The sequence below is a fragment of the Dermacentor andersoni genome, chromosome 3 (assembly GCF_023375885.2).
Source record: "Dermacentor andersoni chromosome 3, qqDerAnde1_hic_scaffold, whole genome shotgun sequence".
NCBI classification, from domain to species: Eukaryota; Metazoa; Arthropoda; class Arachnida; order Ixodida; family Ixodidae; genus Dermacentor; species Dermacentor andersoni.
In genome coordinates, this window is record NC_092816.1 from 144,836,257 (window position 1) to 144,862,482 (window position 26,226).

At 46.5% G+C, this 26,226-nt stretch overlaps 1 protein-coding gene across 3 annotated transcripts in view; it reads right to left on the reverse strand.

Moving 5' to 3' along the window:
* Positions 1 to 26,226, reverse strand: part of LOC126525100 (techylectin-5A-like) — a 278,225-nt gene that overhangs the window by 197,296 nt on the left and 54,703 nt on the right. For 2 of the 3 annotated variants that reach the window (XM_055067525.2, XM_050173161.3), the window contains one exon: positions 18,052 to 18,663. The exons of the other annotated variant lie outside the window; for it this stretch is intronic. In XM_055067525.2, the coding sequence (XP_054923500.2) occupies positions 18,362 to 18,663 (302 nt within the window). In that variant the 3' untranslated portion in view covers positions 18,052 to 18,361. Of the gene's footprint in view, positions 1 to 18,051; positions 18,664 to 26,226 lie in introns of those variants that run through there. 3 annotated transcript variants of the gene reach the window in all.

Here is a 26,226-nt window from a genome sequence, read left to right on the forward strand (position 1 = left end):
GAAACATGTTACACCTTGCTGCTGAGCCAGATGGTTCATATTTTTTGAGGTTGGAAAAGAGGCCGAAGCAATCAAAAATGAATGTCAGGACGTTTTTTCTTGATTTCTTTATTGTTCTCGCGTTTTTTCCATCGCACAAACCTTTGTATGAAGCAACCCAAGTTTTATGCTCACTACGTAATCGATAACATTGCGCAAAATTGCGGCGAAATGAAAGAATAACAAGCAAAACACAAGGCCAGACAGTAAAGTAAGAAAAACTAATTATACCAGTTACAGCTCAACGCACCAGCCTATCCTATATTGTTTAGCTGACCCTAGACTTTCATAATCATTTAATGCAGAAACTATACAGTTGTCGTGGTAGGCAATATCGGGACTACAGTTACATTGTAAAATTCAGAATTTCAGAGACAGAAAGATACACGTAGTATGATACAAAAGCTTAGAGGTCGGTCTGAGGCTTGAGAAGGAACGTTGCACCGCTGACATTAGGAGGAGTGTTTAGGTGATGCCTACCTTATTGGAATTCGCGTGAAGGAAGGACCCTCGCACTAGGGCGCTAGACGAGACATTTTAACTGAGGCACTCACATTCTAGATCATCATAGGCATAATAATTGTAGTGGTGCATTCTTGCCGTAAACAACGTTCCAAGCCCTCCAAACTGTGCAAAATATAATGCAAGTGCCAAGGCGTCCTAAATATTTTGTGTAGTACTTCTCTCTGCGAAACGGTTGCTGTTCCGCTGCCCAGGAGGTGCTCGCTTTCTGACGTCACGACACATCGGTTCAGTTATTTCCTGCAATCGCTGTCAATGTCACGTGTCCGGACTGGGTAGTCTCTAGTAGAATGGCTTGCGCATCAGGCTGCCATGCTGACGTAACAGGCTCGAAACCAACCATGAGGTCAACATGGGCCACTGAGTATGTGCCAATAAGTTTTGCGGAGTTACCACTCCGAAATTATTTCACATTTTCGCGGCTCCGGAATGCAATGGAATGGCGACAACGCTTGTAGAAATGGAATGGGAATGTAATTAGACGCCTATTGCCTGGAATGAAATGGGAATAAAATTACGTCTTTTTTTCTGAAAATATAGCGCTTTTTCGTCTGCGCGCTGTTTGTAGCGAAAATATGTCAAAGGACCAACCAGCCCACACTCAAACATTAGCAAGTGAGAGCCTCTAACTTAACAATAAAACAGAATTTTTAGAATGGCTTGGGTAATTGCAAGCACGGTACCTTTATAAGCAACGCGCCTACTACAATTGTGTCCTTATAGACTGAGTTGCTCTGAAGTTTCTCTCGATTCGTCCCGTAAGCGCGGCTCTATGCCGTTGGTTTCCGCAGCATACCCCGCCCCCCTTACGCCTTGTGATTTTTTTCCCTCAGTGGCGCCTTCGCCCCAGCCGCCTGCTGTCTCCCCACCCTTCACTTCTTTGTTTTTGCTTCTGTCGCCATCCGTCACTCGGACGCATATTCGAAAAAGCACTTCGCCCAGTTGTGATGCGATTGAAGATGGCGCGATGCTTTTGTTCGCAGTCCTCCTCCCCCCCCCCCACCTATATTGCAGTACTGTCCTTGCTCTCTAGGCACACGGACGCCTTTGCCCGACACTCTGTCGACGAAGTTCTCCAGGTGAGCGCACACACAGTCGTACACGATGCACTGTGCGCCCTCTGCCTCCATAGAAAAAGAGAGTGAGAATAAACTTTTGAAAGCATTGGTTCGGGAAGCCAGCCGAAGCAGGAGAGCTTACGTAACTGCTCCCACGGCATTGCCTCTCCGCGCCTGGATGCGACGATTGGCGCAGAAGAAAACCCACATTCGCACTCTTCTTATGCGCGGGGATGTTCGGGTGACGCCGCGGCCGCACTGGCGCCTGCTGGTGGCTAGAGAAGGCCAACGGTTCATTTAGTAGCTCGCGCATATTGCGAATGCTAGGCAATGCTTCGAAGCACCCCTCTCATCTTTATGTGCTACCACCCCCCCCCCCCTCCTTTTAACCCTTCTATTGCAAATAAAAACGCTTCCATACCGCACTGCCACACTGGTTCCTACGCCCAACGGCTCGCGCACGCAGCAAGTCCGACAACTTGGAACATTGGAAACAATTTTTTTAAGTCACCATTGAAGAAAACAAACAAGCCACACGCTACAAGCTTTGCTTCGAAACTCTACATGTTGTAATTAATTAAGGAGAAATTAGACATTCACCCAATCGTAGCAATTGCCGCGAAGGAAACCCATACGTGTTCCTCGAAGGAAAAGCCTCGCAGTTCAAGAAAAATTCGTCCGGATCCGGGACTGGAACCCATGATGTGTTACTTTCCCTTAATTAATTACTTCTCTCCACCTTACGGGTTTCCGCAGAACTATTACACCAAACTCTTGCCTTTACGTCGAGTTGTTGCCAAATTCGACTTCGCCTCGCCATCTGCTAGCCGCCTGGTTAGCTCGGATGATAGAGCGGCTGCCCCGTACAGGCGGTGGTACCGAGTTCGAGTCCCGGACGTGGACGAATTCAGTTTCAGTTTATTATTCTTTAAATGCAATGCATTGGTAAGATACAATATACAATATATTTTCTTCAACTACGAGGCTTTTCTTTCGAGGAGCCCGTACGGGTTTCCTTTGTAGTATTTGCTGCGATTGGATGGATGTCTCATTTTACATGTAAGTGTTCTTGTACTGTAGAGCAAAGTGGTAAATATCATGGTTGGTTCGCATGCATTATAGTTTTGCGTCCATCCATCCATGGTTGACTCACATCTCAAATAACTCGTTTTTTGTGCAGCTGATGCTCTCCTGTCTAGCGAAACTTGTCATGAACCTTTATATCTTACATCCAGTAATGGCTGTGAGTACAGCTTAGGAAATCTACCGAAGGATAATGCTTTCACCCGATTGCCCCCTCTCAGTATTTTTGCTCCCCTTCTTCTATTTTATAGTTGAAACGCACCAGCACAACAGCTCCTTTCAAGGTGAGGTTGGCATGTGCCTATGTGGGGAGTTGATGCGCAATTTTCATTCTTTTGTGTCTTAGTTCTCACGGCGTGCTCTGTGCAGGGTCGAATGTCAGTGTACAGGGTTTATCAATATGAAAGGGAACAGCCAGTTTGCACAGAAAGCCGAATCGTTTGCTTATTTTTATACTAAACTTAAAAGTAACTTTTGGATATTATGCCCAAGGAGGGAAACAAGTTAGGAAACACGAAGAAATGCGCTTGTCACACTGACTTGCAGAGAAATAAAGAAGTGAACACGAAAACTTTGTCCCCTATGATATTGAGCGATCCAGTAAGTGTTTCAGGAACGAATTCGTGTGTCAAATCAGCTGAGCAATTAGAAAGTGCATTGTCGCCATGTCTACAATACGTAAATTGCACAGTAGCCCTTAACCTCAATTCACGTTTTGTGCAGATGAGGTGCCCGTGGGCAGACCCGTTCCTATTGAAGTGCATCTAAACGACACTCCTTCCGCCTCCTATGGCTGCGAGCGTAGGTTCACAAAAGCTTGTTGATTCTTAAAAACCCATAAATACTCTTGTTCACCCGCTTCTATTTCTCAGTTGCTACAGATGAGAGCAACGTGCAGGTTCTTCGTGGCAAGGTGAGGTTGGCATTTGCCTCTAAGGCCAGTTATCGCGTGTTTCTTTTTGTTCTTCTGGTTATATGTCCTCACTTTATGTTCTGAACAGGCAGGAAAGCTGACGTAGAAGTGTTGGGCGTAAACCTGTTATTTGAAGCGGCTGAGCAACTGGGCAGTAAGTTTCGTTTTGTGGCGAGGTGCAAAAAACGTAACTGCATTGCACCCTCCATACTTGACTCATGTGTTGTGCAGATGAGGTACCCGTCTGCAGCCTCATTTCTATCTAAGTGTCTCTAAATGACACCCCTTCCATTTCCTATGGCTGTGAGTGTATGTACACAAAAAAACATGTCGTTTCTGACAAAAACCTAAATACTCTGGTTCGCCGCCTTTTTATTTCACAGTTGCTAGTGAAGAGAGCAACATGCCTGGTTCTTCGTGACGAGGTGAGGTTGGCATTCGCCTCTATGGCGAGTTAAAACATGCTTCTTTTTATTCTTGTGGTTGTATGTCCTCACCCTGTGTTCTGTACAAGGACGGAAGCTGACGTAGAAGTGTTTGGCGTAAACCAGTTAATTGAAGCGGCTGAGCAAATGGACAGTAAGTTTCGTTTTGTGGCGAAGTGCAGAAAACGCAATTACATTGCACCCTCCAAACTTGACTCATGTGTTCGGCAGGTGAGGTTCCCGTCTGCAGCCGCATTTCTATCGAAGTGTCTCTAATGACACCCCTTCCGTCACCTATGGCTGCGAGTGTATGTCCACAAAAAACATGTCGTTTTTGACAAAAACCTAAATACTCTGGTTCGCCGTCTTTTTATTTCACAGTTGCTAGTGAAGAGAGCAACATGCCTGGTTCCTATGGCTGTGAGTGTATGTACACAAAAAAACATGTCGTTTCTGACAAAAACCTAAATACTCTGGTTCGCCGCCTTTTTATTTCACAGTTGCTAGTGAAGAGAGCAACATGCCTGGTTCTTCGTGACGAGGTGAGGTTGGCATTCGCCTCTATGGCGAGTTAAAACATGCTTCTTTTTATTCTTGTGGTTGTATGTCCTCACCCTGTGTTCTGTACAAGGACGGAAGCCCGCTGAAAAAAACCTAAATACTCTTGTTCGCCCTCTTTTGTTTCAAAGTTACTACAGATGAGAGCAACATGCCTGGTTCTTCGTGACGTGGTGGGGTTGGCATTTGCCTCTATGGCGAGTTAATAAATGCTTCGCTTTATTCTTGTGGTTATATGCCCTCAGATCGTGTTCTGTACAGGGACGGAAGCCAACATGGCAGTGTGTGGTGTAAACCTGTTAATTGAAGCGGCTGAGCAACTCGACAGTAGGTTTCGTTTTGTGGCGAGGTGCAGAAAACATAATTCCATTTCACCCTCTAACCTTTGCTGATGTTTTGTGCAGATTAGGTGCCCGTCTGCAAACCCATTTCTATTGAAGTGCCTTAAAACACTGTACCTTGTGATGGCTGTAAGTATGCTATTACTTACAAATGAGTGCGTTTTCTTCATAAGTATGTTTCATTGCCTATTGCTGTTTAACTGTTTGGCAACCTGACGTGATACAGTGAATGCATCTAGGATATAACATCTTTCTGAATAATGCTGAGGCGGAAGCATGTAAGCACAATATTCATAGTTTTGGCATACCTTGTGTCACATTTCTTGCATTCTAACTAAAGCATTTACTAAAACTATTATTCGGGCACTCTGTTTTGCCGTTCCAGCAGTTCCAGACGTGCCACTTCCTAACGCAGTGGCCGGCTATGTTGAAGCAAGCCAGGTGCCTAATCAAACTGTCGTTGCTATTCAGAAAAGGATTGCTGAGCTTGAAACTCAACTACACGCCTCGCGGAGAACTGTTCTTGCACATAAGCACAAGAGAAAAGCGATTGATGAAAAAAGCTTCATGAAGCAGCAGCTCGGCTCCCTCATGGCTGCTGAACAACTACTCTCCATATGGAAAAAGGCTATGCGCGACACACAGTGGACACGAGCAACAGTCAACATGGCAACGAAACACAGGCTATCATATGGCTCTTGAGGATACAATCTCGTAAAGGAATTTTCCGCGACTTTAACAAGTGAACCGATTCTACAACGGCACCTTCAGGATCACAAATTCGCACCAGGCCTCCTACACGACACTATTCGCTCTATGTCTATGAAGCTGGGTAGAACGTTTCTGAGCTAATTTAACATCTTCTCAAAATGTGTACGCTCACATTATGCGACCCGTGAGATTATAAGATTGAACAATGAGTGTTCTCGTTCATCTCATTTGTTGTTAATAAATGGGAGATAAAGCTCCAGCTAAACTCGCAAATAACGGCAAACACAAAACCCTCAACTCTTCTAGCTCCTTCAGCCCGCATAACACACAAGTGTTGTTCATGTTTTAATTTCGCTTTGTTTAGCCACACTCAGTGTACAGCATGCTATATATGACTCTAGGTGCTCAAACGTTATTTCACTTTTCAGACTGTGTACCAAGCTATTTCCTGGTGCTGAAGTACACTGATAATATTTCCTTTCTTGGGCTTTCTTTCATGCTAGGTGGTGTGATGGAGGACCATAAGAGGCATGCAGCACTGATGCTGGATGAAATACAGTTCACACCAGGCCTGGCATAGCACCCCTCTACTCAAGTTGCAATTGGCAGGCCTTCGCTACCACTGATTCACGACACCTCTGCAGTAGATGCAGTAGCTACTCATGATCTGTTATATATGTTAGGAGGAGCAACTACACGTCGGAAGCAAACGATTGGGTATCATTTCACGGGAAATTCATTTACCTCTGCTGCAATAAAGAATGTTGTTTTGTCAATCAGAGAAGAGTGTGAAAAGTTGACAACAGAGTGGATGCTGTGGTCTGTGATGGGTGGGGGAAATCACGCGTTGTGGAAGAAGTTTGGCTTAGTCGTGGGAAAATATTGCATGTCTTCAGTATCTTGTGCTCACCCCTGCGAACCAAGCCGAAAGCTCTATTTCATGGCAGATGTTCATTTACTTAAAATTTGAGGAACCACCTTACTCCTAGGCCGACAATTTTCGTTCCGCCTGACTTTTTTGTGGAGCATAATTTGCCCTCAAATGAAGTCAGCCTTAGTTATGTGGAAAAACTTGTGGTAATTGATTTACAGCAGCAGCTGAAGATTAAGCCACACTAAAAAGAAGCATGCTTGTACCCGCGACGCCTTCAGAACATGAAAGTGAGCCTGGCGTACTCGCTGTTTGCTGGCGACACTGGAGCGGCTTTGCACTACGTTGTTCAGGCGAGCAAGCTTCCTAAAGAAGCCTTAACAACAGCTTGGTTCTTCAATGTAGCGTTAAGTGGTTTAAGATAATGACGCCCAGAACAAGTATGCTCGCAATCAGTAAGGTGGGCACAATTATTGTTCTGCAAGGTGTAATCAAGCTATTTGAATGCCTTAAGGTTGTACAGCAATGAAAAACAGTATGGAAGCCGATTCAGACTGGTGTTGTGATTGGTACAACTGCAGCCCTTGAAACTCAGGAGTATTTTCTCAAGGTTCGAGGTTTTTATTTTGTGCTACTAGCCACTTTGGGCCAGATAGCCTAGAAAAGTTGTTTTCTACACTTCGGTCAAAAAACCCGGGGCCAAAACCACTTGAATACCGTTGCGCTCTTCGTGCGACAACAATGGCTCAGTCTTTCAAACCAAGTAACAGTGGTAGATATAGCAAAGACCTTGGTTTTGCTCTGACTGCCCTGGAGACTGTTTCGGTAGGCTCACAGATGCAGCGCGCATAGGAGCTTGTCGTTTTTCTTGAGCACTTGTTTGATTTATCTAGAGGAAGAGTCTTTTGATTACCTAGCAGGATATGTCGTCATCAGTGTCCAGAAAAACATGACTGCCTTTAGTCAGTGCGTAGATCACTTGCAAAGAAGCCAGCAGTCTGACTCAGCCCAAATCGTATATTAACATTATTAAACTTACTCTGTCTTCACCTACTGTTATTCAGTTTTTGCGAACAGCAGAGAACTTGTTTCTTTCGAACACTGAAAACTTGCTCCACAACAAACTACTTTTGGCTCAGCTTGAGTAATTTGTTTGTTGCAGTGTCACAACGGTCAACTGTGTTCCTGCATGCCACACAATAGAAATGGTGGTGGTGGTGTTGCAGCAAGCGGGGATAGTCTGGCATATGTAGCCGGCAATTGTTCCGCCTGAGCCTCCTATCAGCGTTACTGAAGAGCCCCGTGTCTCGCATGAAGGCAATCAGCAGTCGTCGCGCCCTCTTCCTGATTGCCACAGGCCCTACGGGAAAACGACGTCTTCAAAAGTCCTATGCGAAAGGACATTCTTTTGCAGGCTTTCAACCACCGATTTCCTTTGTCAAACTGTGGGCATAATCAAATTAAATGTTCGATGGCGGCGATATCACCAAAGAAGGAACAGAATGGGGAAGCGCATCGTCCACTCTTTGATAACCAAGCCGGGGTTTACGCGAAGTATGTTCGGATGTGGTAAAACAGCGTTGCTTCTGCCCGAGTAAGTCCGTGGGTCACATAGGCTGGGTGTGGAGTCTGGTGGATCGCCCGAAAGTGCATGCGGATTGCATTAGGGTTCTGAAAAATTTTTGGCGCTGTTACTTTTGGGACGCAAATCAGTACCCGGCGTGCAAGAGCGTTATCTTTTTCATTTCCTTCAATTCTTACTTGGGATGGGATCCATTGAAATTCTACGTTAAGTCACTTATTGCCTTGTAAACTTGTCTCGAGGTAGGCCACAATGTAATCGCTGTAATGATGATTTTGAGTCTTTCAGCAGCAGGAAGTAACGTGCGGAATAAGGGTGTAGTTTCCGCAAGGCCACGGTTATGCCGGCACTCTCCGCTGTTGTCGACGAAACTACGCAATCAAGTCAGCTGAACTATGACACATCAAGGGAGGGTATGCAGAATGCCGCTGCGCAGCTATATGTACAGACACCGACCCGTCGTAAGTTGCTTTGAAACGCTGTGCTCAGGTGGTGTAGCACAAGGAACTTTCAACACTTTCAACTGCGCGTCGCCATAATAGCTTGCTGTCGATGGTCATGCCCAAGAATCGAACGCTAGTCTCATGGCGAATAAGATGGCCTCTGATATTCCGCATGGAAAAGTGGAATCGGCGATGAGTAAAGTTAAAACAAAATACACTGTATTGATGGGCGATTTCAATGCCAGAGTAGGCAAGACGGAGCCTGGAGACAAGTCAGTGGGTGACGTCAGTCAGTCAGTCAGTAAGGACATGACATGACAAGTCATGTCATGTCGGTAGACATGATACCGGTAAGCTATAGCAGGAGCAGGAAGCAAAAGATCTGATTAAGAAACGCCAATGTATGAAAACATCTAACCCTACAGCTAGAAAAGAACTGGCAAAACTTTCCAAGTTAATCAACAAGCGTAATATAGCTGACATAAGGACGCATAATCTGGACAGCATTTAGAATGCTCTCAGGAACGAAACAAGCCTAAAAGCAGTGAAGAATAAACTCGGAATCGGCAAGAATCAGATATCTGCGTTAAGAGACAAAGCCAGCAATATCATTACTAATATAGATAAGATAGTTCAAGTGGCTGAGGAGTTCTATAGACATTTATACAGTACCAGTGGCACCCACGATGATAATAAAAGACGGAATAGCCTAGAGGAATTTGACATCCCACAAGTAACGCTCGAAGAAGTAAAGAAAGCCTTGCGAAGCTATGCAAAGGGGGAAGGCAGCCGGGTAGCATCAGGTAACAGCAGATTTGTTGAAAGATGGTGGGCAGATTGTTCTAGAAAAACTGGCCACCCTTAATACGCATTGCCTCACGACCTCAAGCTTACAAGAATCTTGCAAGAACACCAACGTAATCTTAATCCATAAGAAAGAGGACGCCAAAGACTTGAAAAACTATAGACCGATCAGCTTACTGTTCGTTGCGTACAGAGTATTTACTAAGGTAATCGCAAATAGAATGAGGAACACCTTAAACTTCTGTCAACCAAACGTCAAGACAGGATTTCGTAAAGGCTACTCAACACTGGACCATATTAAGACTATCAATCAGGTCCTAGAGACATGTGCGGAATATAACCAACTCGTACAATAGTTTTTATTCATTACGAGAAACGTAATGTTACGAGAAACGTAACGTAAACCTCAGCACACATGTAGACTTTACGGAATCAGGGTGTAGACGAGTCGTATGTAAAAATACCCAAAGATATCTATAGCGGCTCCACAGCCACCGTAGTCCTCCCTAAAGAAAGCAACAAAATCCCAATAAAGAAGGGCGTCAGGCAGGGAGACACGATCTCTCCAATGCTATTCACAGCGTTTTTACAGGAGGTATTCAGAGACCTGGATTGGGAAGAATTGGGGATAAGAGTTAATGGAGAGTACCTTAGTAGCTTCCGATTTGCTGATGATATTGCCTTGCTTAGTAACTCAGGGGACCAATTACAATGCATGCATGCTCACTGACCTGGAGAGGCAAAGCAGAAGGGCGGGTCTAAAAATTAATCTGCAGGAAACTAAAGTAATGTTTAACAATCTCGGAACAGAGCAGCAGTCTACGATAGGTGGTAAGGCACTGGAAGTGGTAAGGGAATACATCTACTTAGGGCAGCTAGTGACCGCGGATGCGGATCATGAGAGCGAAATAATCAGAAGAATAAGAATGAGCTCGGGAGCGTTTGGGTGGCATTCTTGACAGCAGGTTCTCATTATCCCTCAAAAGAAAAGTGTATAAAAGCTGTGTCTTACCAGTACTCCCCTCTGGGGCAGAAACCTGGAGGCTTAAGAAAAGGGTTCTTCTTAAATTGAGGACGACAAAATGAGCTATGGAAGGAAGAATGATGGGTGTAACGTTAAGGCGATAAAAAGAGAGCAGATTCGATGAGGGAACAAACGCGAGTTAATGACATCTTAGTTAAAATCAAGAAAAGGAAATGAGCATGGGCAGGGCATGTAATGAGGAGGCAAGATAACGGATGGTAATTAAGGTTTACCTACTGGATTCCAACAGAAGGGAAGCGTAACAGGGGGCGCCATGAAGTTAGGTGGGCGGATGAGATCAAGAAGTTTGCAAGGACAACATGGCCACAATTAGCACATGACAGGGGTAGTTGTAGAAGTATGGGAGTGGCCTTGCCCTGCAGTGGGCGTAGCGAGGCTGATTATTATTATTAATATTATAAACGAAGATCAAGAATTCATTGATAAACTGGAATGTTCGTTGTCTCCGCAAATATTGGGAACAATTCAAGATTTTAGCATTGTTGATATATTTGTTCTCACCGAGCTAAATGCACCACAGTCCTGTTTAGATACGTTCACAGTGAACGGTTACCGTGCCAGTTTTATTGTACGCCCCGTACGCCGTGGGGGAGGGATCGCTGCCTTGTGAGTGAAATATATGATTCTTCAGCTGCTGACATTACGTTTGTGCATGCAAAATGTTTGGCCTTAAACGTGAATTTATCACACACGGCTTTACATTACTCGCGGTATACAGACCGCCGTCTGGTAGCATGACAAAATTTGTCATTGAACTCGAGGAAATACTTCTCAAGTACAAAGAAGCTGAGTTGTTCTGCCTAACAGGGGATCTGAACATTGATATCCTAAGCACAAGCAAAATTTCTATTTCAGATTACCTATCCTGACTTTCAGCATATGGAATTGAAAACACGATCACTGCCGCCACACGTGAAGATTTCCTGAACGGGCGACAAATTAGGTCATGTCTTGACCACATCGCTTTTCGTCTACTGAATCACACTTTGACCTCCTGTATCAATTCTCAGCGTCTAGCAGATCATTATTTAACCGCCTGTAGTCTTTTTTCTCAGTATAAACCGTCTGGAACTGCTTCAAATTTCAGGGATGTTAATAAGATACATGTGACAATAACAGATGAAAGAAAGTTGGATGCCATAGTGGCATCTTAGAGTGGGCAAGTTTAATTACGGACGATCCAGCAGAGGTAGTTTACTACCTCTGCTGTAAGATGTGCCGTAAGCTTGACTAGCTCAAAAAAAACTTGTGCGCGAAAAATTATTCGTAAGAAAAGCGGAATTGTGAATGGCTTAGCCCTGACATTTTACGGGCAATCGCGAACAGAGACTGTCTTTGGAGACGTTCCAACCATGCTCCTAAAAACGCAGAGCTTCGTTCAGATTACAGAGCCGCCAGAAACAAAGTTGTGGCACCTGTTCGGTCAGCTCGATGGCTGTACTTTCAGTAGCAGTTCAAACGAGCGTTTAAAGATCCTGCAAGGACGTGGTCACTGATTAACCATCTTCGTGGACAAGACGCGAATGTGCCCAGTTTTGATGTTTTAGTAGAAGAGCCTGTTTCAAAAGCTGATACTTTCAATAAGCATTTCACGCTCGCGGCGGAAATGGCAGCAGCTCGACAAGGCATAAAATGCACCTTAAAAGAATCTTTGTCAGCTTCCGCATATCTTCCAAAGTTATCAAAGGAAGATCTTGCCAGATTAGTGTTTAGCTTCAAGCGGAGTAAGGCCGCTGGAATAGATGGCATATCGGCGGCATTGTTGCAACGGAATTTTGGCGCTCTTTTGGACATTATGCTCTTTTTAATTAACGATTTCTTAGAACATGCCGTCTTGCCAGAAAACTTGAAGGCCGCTATTGTAAGACCATTGCTCATGAGAGGTCAGAAGAACGCAGTTGAAAACTATCGACCGATCTCTGTTTTGCCAATCCTTTCCCAAATACTACAGAAATTTCTATTTGAATGCATGATGTCCTTCTTAAACAAATTTGATGTCTTTTCAAATCGTCAATACGGCTTTATTTCAGGAATGGGCACCATACATCTTCTGGAGGAATTTGCAGACCAGTTGTAAGCAGCATTTTAGGAAAACTCGTTTAGCTGCGCTCTCTTTTTAGACGGTAAGAAAGGTTTTGATACGGTTAACCATACTATTCTTTTCGAAAAACTATACTTACTAGGCTTTCGAGGTCCCTTTTTTGCCATTCTCAAGATTTTTTGAGCGGTCGTTCTCAAATTGTTAATTTAAACTACCAATCTGAATATAGTAGCAAGATGCCTGTGAAGGCTGGTGTACTACAGGGATCCATTCTGTCTCCACTACTCTTTAGTATATTTACAAATGACTTGAGCTTAATAAGTTCTAAGTGTTGGATATTTCAGTACGCGGACGACACAGTTTTGCTCACAAGACATATAAACTACGAGACAGCAGTTAATGTTTTGCAGCAAAACGTAAATCGTGTAATGAAATGGTTCGCTGAGAACGGAATTTCAGTCAACACACAGAAAACCAAAATAATATATTTTAGAAGTCCGTCAAAGACAGCCTTTATAGACACACAAGTATTTTTACATGATCATAATTCTCTCTCATGTCGTTGCGAACCCGTTGAATATGTAAATTCGTACAAATATCTCGGGGTGGTATTCGATATCAGTTTATCATGGCATGACCACTTGGCTTACGTTTGTGCCAGGCTACGGAAAGAGTCATGGCTACTCTTTAATATCAGATCTTTGGCTCCAATGTATGTGAAGAAATGTATAATTTATGCACTTGCGTGCATTGTTCTTAGATATGGAATCACATTATTTGCGTCATGCCCTTCCCGTTGGCATTGCCGAATTGACAGCATCTTAAAAACATGTTAAAGTGCATTGCGTATAATTGTCATATCCCATCCGGGGCGGACATTTTCCGGTTCTCACGTCTTCCTTCACTCCATTCTCTCTACGTACAAACGGTTGTTCATCACCGCTTTTGGAATTCAGACTTTTTAATTAGATATGATGTTAACCGGAAAGACCATTCGATATTATGTACTGCGGAGCTTAACAAAGTATGGAAAGCAACTCGGTGTGCTTATGTGCCTGACATTTTTAATGGCTTACCAAAAGAACTTTTTGCTGTAACCTCTATGGGGAACCTGAAAAATCATTTGACAACATTGTGTTGATTGTTGAATTCTTTTATGGTTGTGCTTACAAGTATGCGATTATATTTTTCGGGTTTTCTTTCCTTGGAGTTGGCACTGCTGTCCTTGGTACTGAATTCGCGATTGCTTATTTTTCTATTTTTTCAGCTGATCCTATTGCTCCTTACAATCAATGTTCTCTTTGTTGTTGCCATTTTGTTATCTCTGCCGTAAACTGCCGGGCACAGTCTTCCAAGCCTCCTGTTGGCTTTGATGGGCCTGAACCTCTCTGTATCCTCTACAAAGTGGCAATAAATTATTATTATTATTATTATTATTATTATTATTATTATTATTATTCAGCGACAGGCGAGTTGACTTGCGCTTCCCTCCCGGGAATATCATGAAGGCAGATTTTTCCGCTGATCAAAATAGGCCAAGCGTCGATAACTGACGATCGATGACGGAGATTGCACCCTGGGCTATCCGGGCCAAACATTTGTATTGGTACGCCAAGATCCAAATGTAGATGTCATCTGCGTAGATTGACATATTAACAGCCGTCCAACCTATCTTCAGTGCGTCTGGAAGGGTGTCCATGGCAACGACAAAAAGCAAGGGAAATAGAAGACTTCATTGCGGGATGCCGAGGGAAATGCGTCGCTTTTCGCTCATTATATTCCAGAGCTTAACTTCTACATGTCGCTCTCTAAGAAATTCATAGATGAATTGAAGAGCATTTCCAGAGACACCCATGGCTTCGAGTGCGTTGATGGTGCCAATATGAAGCACACAGTCATATGTTTTGGCAGCGTCCATAAATATGGTGGGTGTTGAAAGGCCGTCTACGCGAAGGTGCTCGATGTGGCTTAGTTCAAGACACTGTACTGGGCACTCAAGCGTGGGCGAAATCCGGTCATACACGATGTCAGCCTATTCCCTTGCTCAAGATAAGTAGGTAGCCTCGTACATATTAGTCTTTCCATTAACTTTTATACGCATTATGTTAGCGATACTGACCGATATGAGGCACGGTTCACAGGATCCTTTCCAGAATTGAGCAATGGCACCACCGATGCTGTCTTCCACGTTCCGGCGATCTCTCCTGTGCTCCAGACGTGATTAAATATGTCCAGAAGGACTCTCCCTCGCTCTTATGATAGATTTATCAGCATTTCATTGCTAATCGAATCGGGAGCCACAGCACAGCGTCTTAATAATCTGCTAAGCACCAAATTCAACTCACGAAAGGTGAATGGCGTATCTATCGCATGGAATGATTCAGATGGCAAGGGCTAGCAATTCCTGCTAATCCGCCAGCTGTGTATACATATGCAAAATCTTTTGCAAGGATTCGTAAATAGTTTCTTTGCTTTCAAGCAAGTGCGTCGAATGGCTTGTGTGGGCGAATCTTTCCGGATATGCTATTGATTACTCTCCGTATCCTCGCCATCGGAGTAAACGCCGACAAGCTCTCACAGCTTGTCCGGTTTAAGACGAGCCCATTGAGCTCGTCTTTACCTTTTTTTTTTTTTGTAATGACGGATGACGGCGTTTATCCTGTTGTGTTCAGTTTTCGCAGAAGCATTTCGCTTTTTTCTCCTTAGTTTCCGCTCCGCTGTGCTACGTGCTGCGTCGAGATACATTAATTTCAAGTCAGGAGTAGGGAAATGACTTGGCATTTTCAACGCTCACCAGGGGATTCAGCCAACGCTTCTCTGTATGTGTCCCACCGTGTCACAGTACAGAACTGTCGAGCAGCAATCTGAAATTCGATGATGCTTGTGAAGATTGGGAAATGGACGCGGCCCGTCCTATCTGGGAACGTTGTCGATGATACCAAAAGGTCTGTATAAGTAATAGACAGAAAGCTGCTTCCAGTGTTCTTCAAAACTAGGATTCATATTCTCCTTCGCAAAGAAAATGGGCGAGTGGCGCAAAGCAGAAATCTAAAGCGTAGCAGTCGCAGCATTGGCAAACAGGTAGCTACTACAAATGCACAGTAATACCCTCCACATGGGGAAATTCACTGCACTTAGCTTGAAGTTTAATTCGATCAGCCAGGCTGACCTACACGTGGCAGTGGTGCGTGGCGTCATGTACATGCTACATTTCTTTTTTCCAAGGAATGGGGGGGGGGGGGGGGGGGGCTACGCTTTAAAACTATCTCGAATGTTATCGCTTATATTTTTCGTGCATGCGTATTTAGAACTTGTTGACTGCCAACTACATTATAATGAAAAATTGCTTCCCAATGTCTGTTGCATCTCCTTGTGTTAACCAAGTTTCCATCCCTGTACCACTACAAGAATTAGTGCATCTGTTGCAATCCGCCTTAATAATTATTTTTCCTTCGGATTTGATTGCCTGTGTGCGCCTGACAGCTCAGTGGACTGTGTGTATTTGTGTGTGCTGTATACTTCTTTGCAAGACTGTGATAAGCACCTTTATTAAACCTATTTGAGGGTTGTTTGATCCTACAGCCTTATCGTTCTCTCTGTGTCTATACCCGCCGCGGTGGCTCAGCGGCTCTGGTGTGGCGCAGCTAAGCACGAGATCGCGGGATCATATCGCGGCCGCGGCGGCCGCGTTTCGATGAGGGCTAGATGCAAAGACGCCCGTGTCCAGTGCATTGGGGGCACGTTAAACAATCTCAGCTGGTCAAAATTCATCCCGAGTCCCCCATTACGGCGTGCCTCATGATGAAATCGTGCTTTTGGGACGTAAAACCTAAGAATCAATTTTTCTCTGTCTTGTGTGCCTTGAGTGTTCCAGTTAACGCGACACTGCTTCCCTGCGAAAACTTACAACGCAATATAATACAGACGCACGTTGTATACAGATAAAAAATTAGCACTGCAACAAAAGTGGCTGGTGCTAATCAGGGGGAGGGGGGAGGGATAATTCTGTTCAGAATGTCTGTACAATTGTCTCATCAAGTTCGTTTTTGCTATCAAATTCCAACCATTTGCATTGTAATAAATAAATCAATAACGATTTCAGGTGCTGGTACGTTGTTGAAATTGTCTACGCCATCTAGGTGTGAAAACGTTGATCATGGCCGCCACAACCCGTGCATGACCTACACACATGTGCAAGAGGCCAGGAGCAGAAGCGGCCCTGTTCCTAGGCATTTCTGGCCGCAGACAATCGGAATCTCTCACGCGCGCGCCCTAAAGAGTATCCTGGAGGTACGTAAATGAACCTACGAAACCACGTACACATAGTTTCACGCTCTCAAACCTATCATTACTAGGCTGTCATTACGTGCGTGGTTGAGCACACCCTCTGCATGCGTCGTCTTTCAGCAACACGAACTGTCAACGTGCGCGCTTTACGCCTTAAATAACGGTCCTTTTCTCTATTTTTCCCGCAGTTCCAACACGGAATACTTAAGGCCTGTTACCGACTGAGGAAGCAAAATGTCGCCTGAAAAACTGCTCTGCAAGGCTCGAACGAACATTTCCGTGGATGTACCCCGGTAGCGTGTTAGCCATCGTCTGCTACGGCAGGGTCAGCATGGCCGGGGCCACCGTCGAGGCCGTGTCGAGCGGAGAAGGAGGGAAGTGGTCGGCGCTACTTTTGGAGATTGAGGGGTTTTAGCGCAGACATTGCGGCAGCGCCACTAGATGCCACAGCGTGCCAAGAAAGAAGCGCGAGGGAGAAGCCCGGTTGTCGCGTGCAGAGTTTCACAGCGTCCGCACGCACCGCTGCACCATGAATTCCGGATGCTGCCCTAGGATTCCCGCAGGCGGCGTCAGATGGCGCCGAGTTTGCTTGGAAAACCGAAGGAGAGGAGTCCCGCTCAGTACATGCTTTTCACGTATCGCAATTTGACGGTGGCAATGCGTTCTACGGCTAAATTGATTCAATGCTGACCCATTGCCATTGACAGTCATCGCAATATATCGTGGGCCATCTTTTATTTCATTTGGCTAGCGCCACTATAGTATGTATGAATTCGGTTTGCCAGGCTGCATACCCGCCAAGTGTCCCGGGTGTACGCACGAAATGCATGTTACCGGTAGTGTTTGTTCAACTTCAAGACTATGTGTCAGTTCTAGTTTAGCGAAGAGGCCAAATTCAAAGAACTTTGAAAGCACATTCCTGACTCAGGTGTTTGGTCTTCAAGTACAGTACCGAAGAAATGCACACGTCACGTCAGGGTGCAGGCAAACTTCATTTTTCTCACCATTTCCGAAACGTTGCTTTGTCTAACAGAACAACTGTAACTTGTTAACGCCCAAAAAAGGGCCGTCAAGTACATTGTGAACGCCATCCTCAGAAATATTGTCAACAGTTGTCGCATTCGCTCATTCAATCAAATGCAGCAATATTGCCTTCTAAGATGCGATATGGTGCAGTGCGCAAGACGCTGCCAGAGGGCAGCGTCTGCTTCACCGTTGCCCCCCCCACCCCCCCCCCCCCCCCGCCTCCCAGTTCACGGCCGCAAATAAAGTTCAAAGAGACACATTCGCACTCAGAAAGCGTAGCTCTTTCACGACCAGCAGTGGAGTTGCACATGCAACTAAATAGGCTTTATTTTCTAATTAGATACAACGTATACGGTCACTCCTACAGAGCGTGTTTTGTATGAGGATCGCAACTGGCCCATAACACAAATTATGCGTCTAAAGTTGTCCGCATTTTTAATGTTCTTTGGAGAGTAACGGAATTACGTAATGATAAGCAAGGCGACTTCATACAGTTAAAGAATACTGCTGAACAAGCGCACAAATACTGGCATATGTGACACAAGAGATCGAAAAACAGTACGCCGCTTGAACGACAACAAGATACACAATATTTTGAGAGGTATTGTTTCCTTATGAACGTGGGCATCTGCTTTTGCGGTTTGTATCCATTGACAGGGGACGTATCATGATCGTCACACTGGGATAAGAGTAGTGGTACAGGTAGTATGAACCATTCCGGTAGCTCCACTCAATGCCGTCGGCGTAGCTCTCGTGCGCGCCGTTCAAGTTGAGGCCGTTCGGGTTAGCCATGTGACAAGCGTTGTGCCACCAGCCACTGCGGTACCTCTCGGCACAGTTGTATTTCTCGTAGTCGTTGTCCTTGTCTAAGGTGGTAAATTTGCTGTTGTTGCATGGCTTGAGCGAATTCCAGCCTGCGTATATCATTGTACAGAACATTTTAGCGCTATTGAATAGGGAGCATCTTTATTTAAAACAGCTGAACAACGAAGGTCGTCGATATTCTACTATTTCATGAACTGAATCAAATATTGTTCCTCTTTAGGCAGCAAGAAGCCCCACATTTTTTTTCCAAAAGACCACCTGTTCTTCCTTCAACTCTTTGAAATACCACCCGCCTTTCAGCCAGACCTTTTGCGCAATCACAGCTATAATGCATGGCGGTCGGCAAAATTCATTTAGATATCAGGAGAAAGTCATGCCACCACAAAAAAAAAGATAAGATAAAAGATAAAAAGATAAGTTGCTAACATGTGACGCATCGCTCTAACGTGTCACGTACTAAGAAAAAATAGAGCTCTCTAACCTCACCTATAATCAGAAATTTACGCCCGGAAAGGTATTCTGCTGCGCAAGGATATCGACTGTGTACGCCTCCTACCTTCGGCAATCCGGCAAACTGCATTGGTGTGGCGCAGCTAAGCACGAGATCGCGGGAGCATATCGCGGCCGCGGCGGCCGCGTTTCGATGGGGGCTAGATGCAAAGACGCCTGTGTCCAGTGCATTGGGGGCACGTTAAACAATCTCAGCTGGCCAAATCGTGTTCATAAATCTGGTGAAGGATACGGTGTTCTCTTTTTCATTTTCAGGCGGCACAAGACAAGTCCTTGTGGGGATAATGGCCTCCGGGATTGCGCACACGGGTAGATTTCCCATCGGTCGCACTCCCCAGCTAGAAAGCGCAATGCGGTGCGCAGGCCCACCCGCTCCTGGATGGCGCTGGTAGCCGAGGGCTGTGGCGCACGCGGAGGCGGCCGCACAAGGCGGACCGCGCGAGATCTCAAGGTGCGCTTTGATGCTCTTTTCCCGTGCTGAACACGATTTGCATCGCTAATATGCCAGGCAACTTTCCAACTTTGCCAAGGACATTTTGCTGTCTCAACCACCTGTTCTCGAGCGCCTTTATTATTTCCAGCACTTTTATATTCTTATCCGATGATATTGTAGTAACTGGGCTGTGTTTATTAATTTATATTGCTAAAGGAATCCCGTGTGGGTTGACACACCATAGATGGTCTCTGAACTTGCAGTTAATCGTAGCTTGCAAAGTTAATTTCTTCTCGCCTACTTTTACTTTCTTATTATTTCCCACTTTGGATTGCGGTTATTCAACAATTGATATGACAATTGTCGCGTTAGGGCGCCTACTCGACAGTAGGATGAGCTTTGTGTAATTATTGTCACAGCCTTGTAGGAGACGGGAAAGCCGGTGTCGAGGACGTGTAAAAGCATTTTATGAGAGCAGTCATCGTGATGTCGTTATCGTCTCTGTTTTTCTGCTCGCGCTCTACTTCAGCGTCGTTCTCATCGCCTGGCACATACCCCCGGCGACCATATAGGATGTGGCATTTGCCCCTCCTTTGAAAAAAAAAAGGCATCGTCCCGATCCACTAATCTCCGAAGGCTGTGCACAGACGGTGCAAAGTTGAGGTCATGAGGAAAAGTATGGCTTCATACGAAGCACGTGCACAACCTCGGGAAGATGCCGCAGGCGTTTGGAGCAGTTATGACTGTCGGGGACAACTTCATAATTAACATCGCTGATGCGGCGCAGAACTGAGTACGCGCCGAAGTATCTTGCAGGAGCTTCTCAGACAGCCCCCGCCGACGAATAGGAGACCAGACCCACACCTGGTCACCGACGTTGTATGCGACAGGTCTGTGTCGAAGATTGTAGTGTCGGGCATCGTATTCCGGTTGTTTTTTTTTATTCGCAAACGCGCAAGCTGCCTGACTTCCTCTGCGCGTTGCGTAAACTCCTCGGCGCCAGTCTCGTCGTCACCGCACTCGTGTGGCAGCATTGCGTCCAACATTGTTTCACTTCCCGGCCGTAAACGAGGTTGAAAGGTGCCACGCGTGTTGTCTCTTGGCGAGCCGTGTTATACGCAAATGTAACATATGGTAAAATCTCGTCCCAGTTCCTGTGGTCTACGTCGATGTACATACTCATCATGTCTGCCAGAGTCTTATTCAAACATTCGGTCAGCCCATTGGTTTAGGGATGATAAGCCCTGGTCTTTCGGTGAGTGGTACCACTTAGTCGCAAAACGGCATCCAGAAGCGCAGCCGTGAACGCAGCTCCTCTGTCTGTTATAACCACTGCGGGCGCGCCATGCCTTAGGACGACGGCTTCGATGAAAAATCGCGCTGCTTCGGCTGCTGTTCCAAGTTGGATAGCACCTGTTTCGGCGTATCGAGTAAAGTAATCTGTGACGACGATTATCTATCTATTTCCGGCAGTAGACAGTGGAAACGGACCTAAAAGGTCCATGCCAATTTGCTCGAACGGTGCTTGCGCCATCTGAACAGGATGCAGCTGTCCAGCTGCCTTGCTGGGTAGGGCTCTGCGGCGCTGGCAATCCAGGCATGTCTGTGTGTAACGTTTCACGATCGGCGCAAGTTTCGACCAATAGTACTTTAGCCTAATTCTTGCCAATGTCCGAGTAGCCTAAGTGACCAGAGGTCGGCTCGTTGTGACAGGCATGTAGGACTTCGTCGCGAAGAGATGCGGGAATGACGAGTAGCTGCCACTAGGTGAAAAGTTCTTTTTATAGAGAACGTCGTGGAGTAAGCAGAATGAAAGCAGACATCTGGCGAATAACCTCGGCACGCTGCTCCTTGTTTTTCCCTCTAAGTAATCGAAAAGAGGATCAAGTTCTGCGTCCTCGCGTTGCTGGCGTGAAACAGCCACAGTATCTAGCACGCCTAGAAAAGCAGCGTCATCATCGTCGTGCACTGCAGTCTCAACAGGAGACCGTGAAAGGCAGTCGGCGTCGGTGTGTCGTTTCCCCGATTTGTATACAACAGTGAAGTCGAACTCTTGGAGCCGAAGACCCCAGCGCGCAAGCCGACCAGCTGGATCTTTTAAATTAGTCAGCCTGCAAAGTGCATGATGATCACTGACAACGGTGAAACACCGACCATACAAATATGGCCGAAATTTCAGGACGGCCCACACCAGTGCGAGACATTCTTTTTCTGTAGTAGAGTAGTTAGCCTCCGTTCTGGATGGCGTCCTGCTGGCGTAAGCAATCACTCTTTCGGTGCCGTCCTGCCGCTCTACAAGCACTGCGCCAAGGCCGACATTACTAGCGTCGGTATCGAGAATCGTAGGGACGTCCTCATCAAAGTGTGCGAGCACGGGAGGCGTCTGCAGCCGTTGCCGTAGGTCATCAAAAGCCCGTTGCTGGTCTTCACCCCACACGAAGGGGACATCTCCTCTGGTAAGATGTGTTAATGGCCATGCGATACGCAAAAATTCAGCGATAAACCGTCGGTAGTAGGCGCAATGGCCCAGAAAACGTCGCACTGCCTTTTTATCTGATGGCGTTGGGAAATTAGCGACGGCAGAGACTTTATCAGGGTCAGGTCGGACACCTTCACGACTAACAACGTGACCGAGAAATTGAAGTTCTTCAAAACCAAAATGGCAGTTTTCAGGTTTCAAAGTTAAACCAGCTGAGCGTATTGCTTCAAAGACCGTCTTTAGTCTCTGTAAGTGTTCCTCGAACGTGACGGAGAAAACAATCACGTCGTCGAGGTACACCAGGCAGGTTTGCAATTTGAGGCCTGAGAGTACCGGGTCCATTAGTCGTTGAAACGTTGCCGGCGCAGAACACAAACCGAAGGGGAGCACCTGAAATTCATAAAGTCCGTCAGGCGTCACAAAAGCGGTCTTTTCACGGTCTCTCTCATCAACTTGTATTTGCCAGTAACCGCTTTTCAAGTCCATCGACGGAAAGTAACGTTCGTTTCGTAGCCTGTTCAGTGAATCGTCCATATGTGGTAGCGGGTAAACGCCTTTCTTTGTGATCTGGTTGAGCTTTCGATAGTCAACGCAGAAGCGCACGCTGCCGTCTTTCTTTTTCACCAATACGACAGGCGATGCCCAAGGACTCTTAGAGGGCCGAATAACTCCGTCCTCAAGCATGGTCTTCACTTGTGTTTGTATTGCCTCGCGCTCTTTAGGTGCTACACGATAAGGATTCTGCCGAATTGGTCTGGCGTCGGCTTCGGTGACAATACGGTGCTTAATGAGCGGCGTCTGGCTAACTCGTGACGTGGATGAGAAGCAGCTCTTAAACTCATCGATGAGCTCAAGAAGGCTGTTGCGTTCCGCGGGCGATAAGGTGGGACTGATTTCAACCACAGAGGTAGGCATAACCACGGTGGACGTCGCGTGCTCCACTGAGAGGCAGTCCTGTATTGAGGTAAATTCGTCGAAGTAAGCAACAGCCGTGCCTTTAACAATGTGTCGACGTTCCCTGGTAAAATTCGTCAGCAGGAGTTCAGCATGTCCATCGTGTACGTTAATTACTGCCCTGGCGATGGAAACCCCTAGACTCAGTACCAGTGCGTCGATGTGTTCAGCGACGCCGGTCGCGGTGTTCAAGTTGTCACAGATTACAGGTACGAGGGAACAGCTTCGCGGCGGAAGCGTGACGTCGTCGTCGGCGATGCGTAAACGGGGTCGCTGGTGTTCCGCGGGGTCGACGTCATCTGAGGTCGTAGAAAATGTGACGACGAGGTCACGGACACCAATCACTGCACCGTATTCTCTCAAGAAATCCATCCCCAATATAAGTTCCTTACAACACTCAAAGAGAATGACGAGGGTGGCGACAAAGTTTGCACCGGCGATTACTATTCTGGCTGTACATTTTCCAATCGGCGTCATCAACTGGCCGCCGGCAGTTCTGATGTTGGGCCCGGTCCACGGCGTCTTCACTTTTCTCAGCCTATCGGCCAGCTTTTCACTTATTATCGAAAAATGCGAACCAGTATCGACAAGAGCGGCCACTTGGTGGCCGTCAATACAAACGACAAAATCAGCGGCGACGTCGTCGGTTATAGGGGGCGTGGTTGGAGTCGTCCGAGTTGTAGAGTCGTCGATCGTCGGAGATGGGGGCTTTTGGGTAGCTAGCCGGTTTGAAACCTCATCCCCGGAGGTCGCTGCGTCTAGTTTCACCGGCGCGGACTAGGGGAGTTGCCCCTAGAGGCGTCAGAAAAATCGCGACGGGTCGGTGGGGTGTAACGAGCCGGAGAAGGGGAACGCCATCGAGGCGTCGCTGAACCTTCTGGCCGAAAGTTTGTAGAATTTCCGTCGCAGCCACGTGTGGCATCAGACACAGGGTAATTGCCGTGGGGAAATCTTGGATACCCAGCCGCGCGGTATGGCATGCGCGGTAAACATGTCCTGCTTCGCCGCAATGAAAGCATAGCGGCCGGCGGTCAGCGGTGCGCCACAAATCGGTCTTTCGAAGCGGGTAGCCGGCAGGGGATTCATCGTAGAAACGAGGTGCAGCGATCGACTGGCGGTGATACGGCATAGTTGGCGGCTGCTGTGACTGCCGAAAATAGGGCGTCGGGAGTGGTGGTGATGGCTGCGTCGTAGTGGCAGACGGTGTCAACAGCATCGAAGTGGCGGGAGGTGGACGACAGACACCTTCCGCGTAGGTTAATCGTCGCGGCACCACCTGCCAGTCGGACGACGAAAAGGCCTCTCGAACTTTCTCCCGAACGATATCAGCGACAGAAGCCACCGCTGGTGCTATGGGAGAGATCCCGAGCTGCCGGATCTCCTCTCGCACGATCTCTCGGATGACTTCACGCAGAGACATGCTGCAGCTCTCAGGTAGAATTGAAGCATTCACCGGCGAGCTCTTGCGATCATATTGGCGGTACCGTTGCTGTAATGCCCGTTCTATAGCGGTAGCCTCCTTGGTAAATTCGGCCACTGTCGTCGGTGGGTTCCTCACGAGACCGGCAAACAGTTCCTCCTTCACTCCGCGCAAGAGATAGCGCAACTTCCTTTCTTCGGCCATCTCAGGGTCTGCTCTGCGGTAAAGGCGGGCCATATCTTCTGCAAACATGACAACGTCCTCGTTTGTGTTTTGAATACGGGGTTCGAGAAGACGCTGCGCGTTGTCTCTTCTGTCGCTACTAGTGAATGTGTCTAGCAGCTAGGTGCGGAAGGCATCCCACGTGGTCAAATTTCTCTCCCGGTTCACAAACTACGTACGCACACTGCCTTGAAGCGCAAAATAGACATTAGACAACTTTTGGTGGGAGCCCCAGTCATCATAACTGGCGACACGCTCAAATTGGTCTAGCCAATCTTGGACATCTTCAAATGCGTCACCATGGAAACTTTTGGGACCTTGGTATTCTGCAGCGTCACCTGCGATGGAGTTGCAGTGGCCATGGCGGAAATCGGTAGACGCGTTCTTGCAGGGTCCTGCAAAAGGTTGAACTCGGGCGTCAGGCCTAGCAGGCGGCGACTGTATCGGTGAACAGGAGTTTCGACGAACGCAGGTGATTCCGCATTCGATGTATGGCTCCGCGAAGGGGTGCCGGTCATGAGGCAATCCTACCCCGCACCTCCACCAGTGTCACAGCCTAGTAGGAGACGGGAAAGCCGGTGTCGAGGACGTGTAAAAGCACTTTATGAGAACAGTCAACGCGACGTCGTCATCGTCTCTGTTTTTCCACTCGCGCGCTACTTCAGCGTCGTTCTCATCGCCTGGCACATAGCCGCGGCGACCATATAGGATGTGGCAATATTTACTAGTATCTTACTAAACGTAGATCTTCCCGTCTTTATTTTTCAACTCTAGCTCTTGTGTTGACTGAGTGATACTCCTGGGTACATTGTTGTACGAATAAAGCTTTTGTTACACTAATGGTCTTTCCCTGCCTTGTTGCGTAACGTTTGTTTTATGTTCATGTAACCGGAGTGTTCCCCTTACCTAATGCCTTGTTTAAAACCTTGTAAGCTATTCATCAATAAATATTTCGTTTAAATAAAAAAGCAATGTGCCCAAAGCAGACACGCGGAACAGTGACAAGTATTTTTGTTTTCGGCGTAATGAGCATTTGAATCATACCATTCATAATTATCACAGTGCCTTTGTGGGCATTGACTACAGTATATTAATACACGAGTAAATAATTGTCTAACGTATCATTTGACGCTTTTCCCGCACGACTTCTCGCTGCGTCCACTCTTGAAACTGTGGCACGCAGCAGGAAGTCACACGCAAATGCACGGAGCAAAACACATGGATTTTCTCTAATCCTCAATGAAATCTTTCCTAAAGTTTGCTGCGTCTTAGCTGAAGCATTCTCTGTATGTTCGCGCTTTCATTGTCGTTTCACCGCGAATATTTGCCTTTGGAGTGGCATCCTCATTCCGGAGTTAGGTTTGTTCGTTCGCTCACAAAGCCAACACATAGGTAGTTCAGAAAGGCGATGAAAGGGGCTAGTTGGTGGCTGTTCATAATTTCTACCCGCCACGTGACGAACGCTTGCAGAGATATACTGCTTCTACATGCACAGGTGAGTGTATTGAGACTATGCGTGTAGGTAAAATAATAAACGGATTTGAGAATTAATAGCCGCCAGCACGCTCTTTGCCCCGCGTGCACCTTCTGCTGTCATTTCGTTATCAGTAAGTGTTCATACATCAAAGAAAACG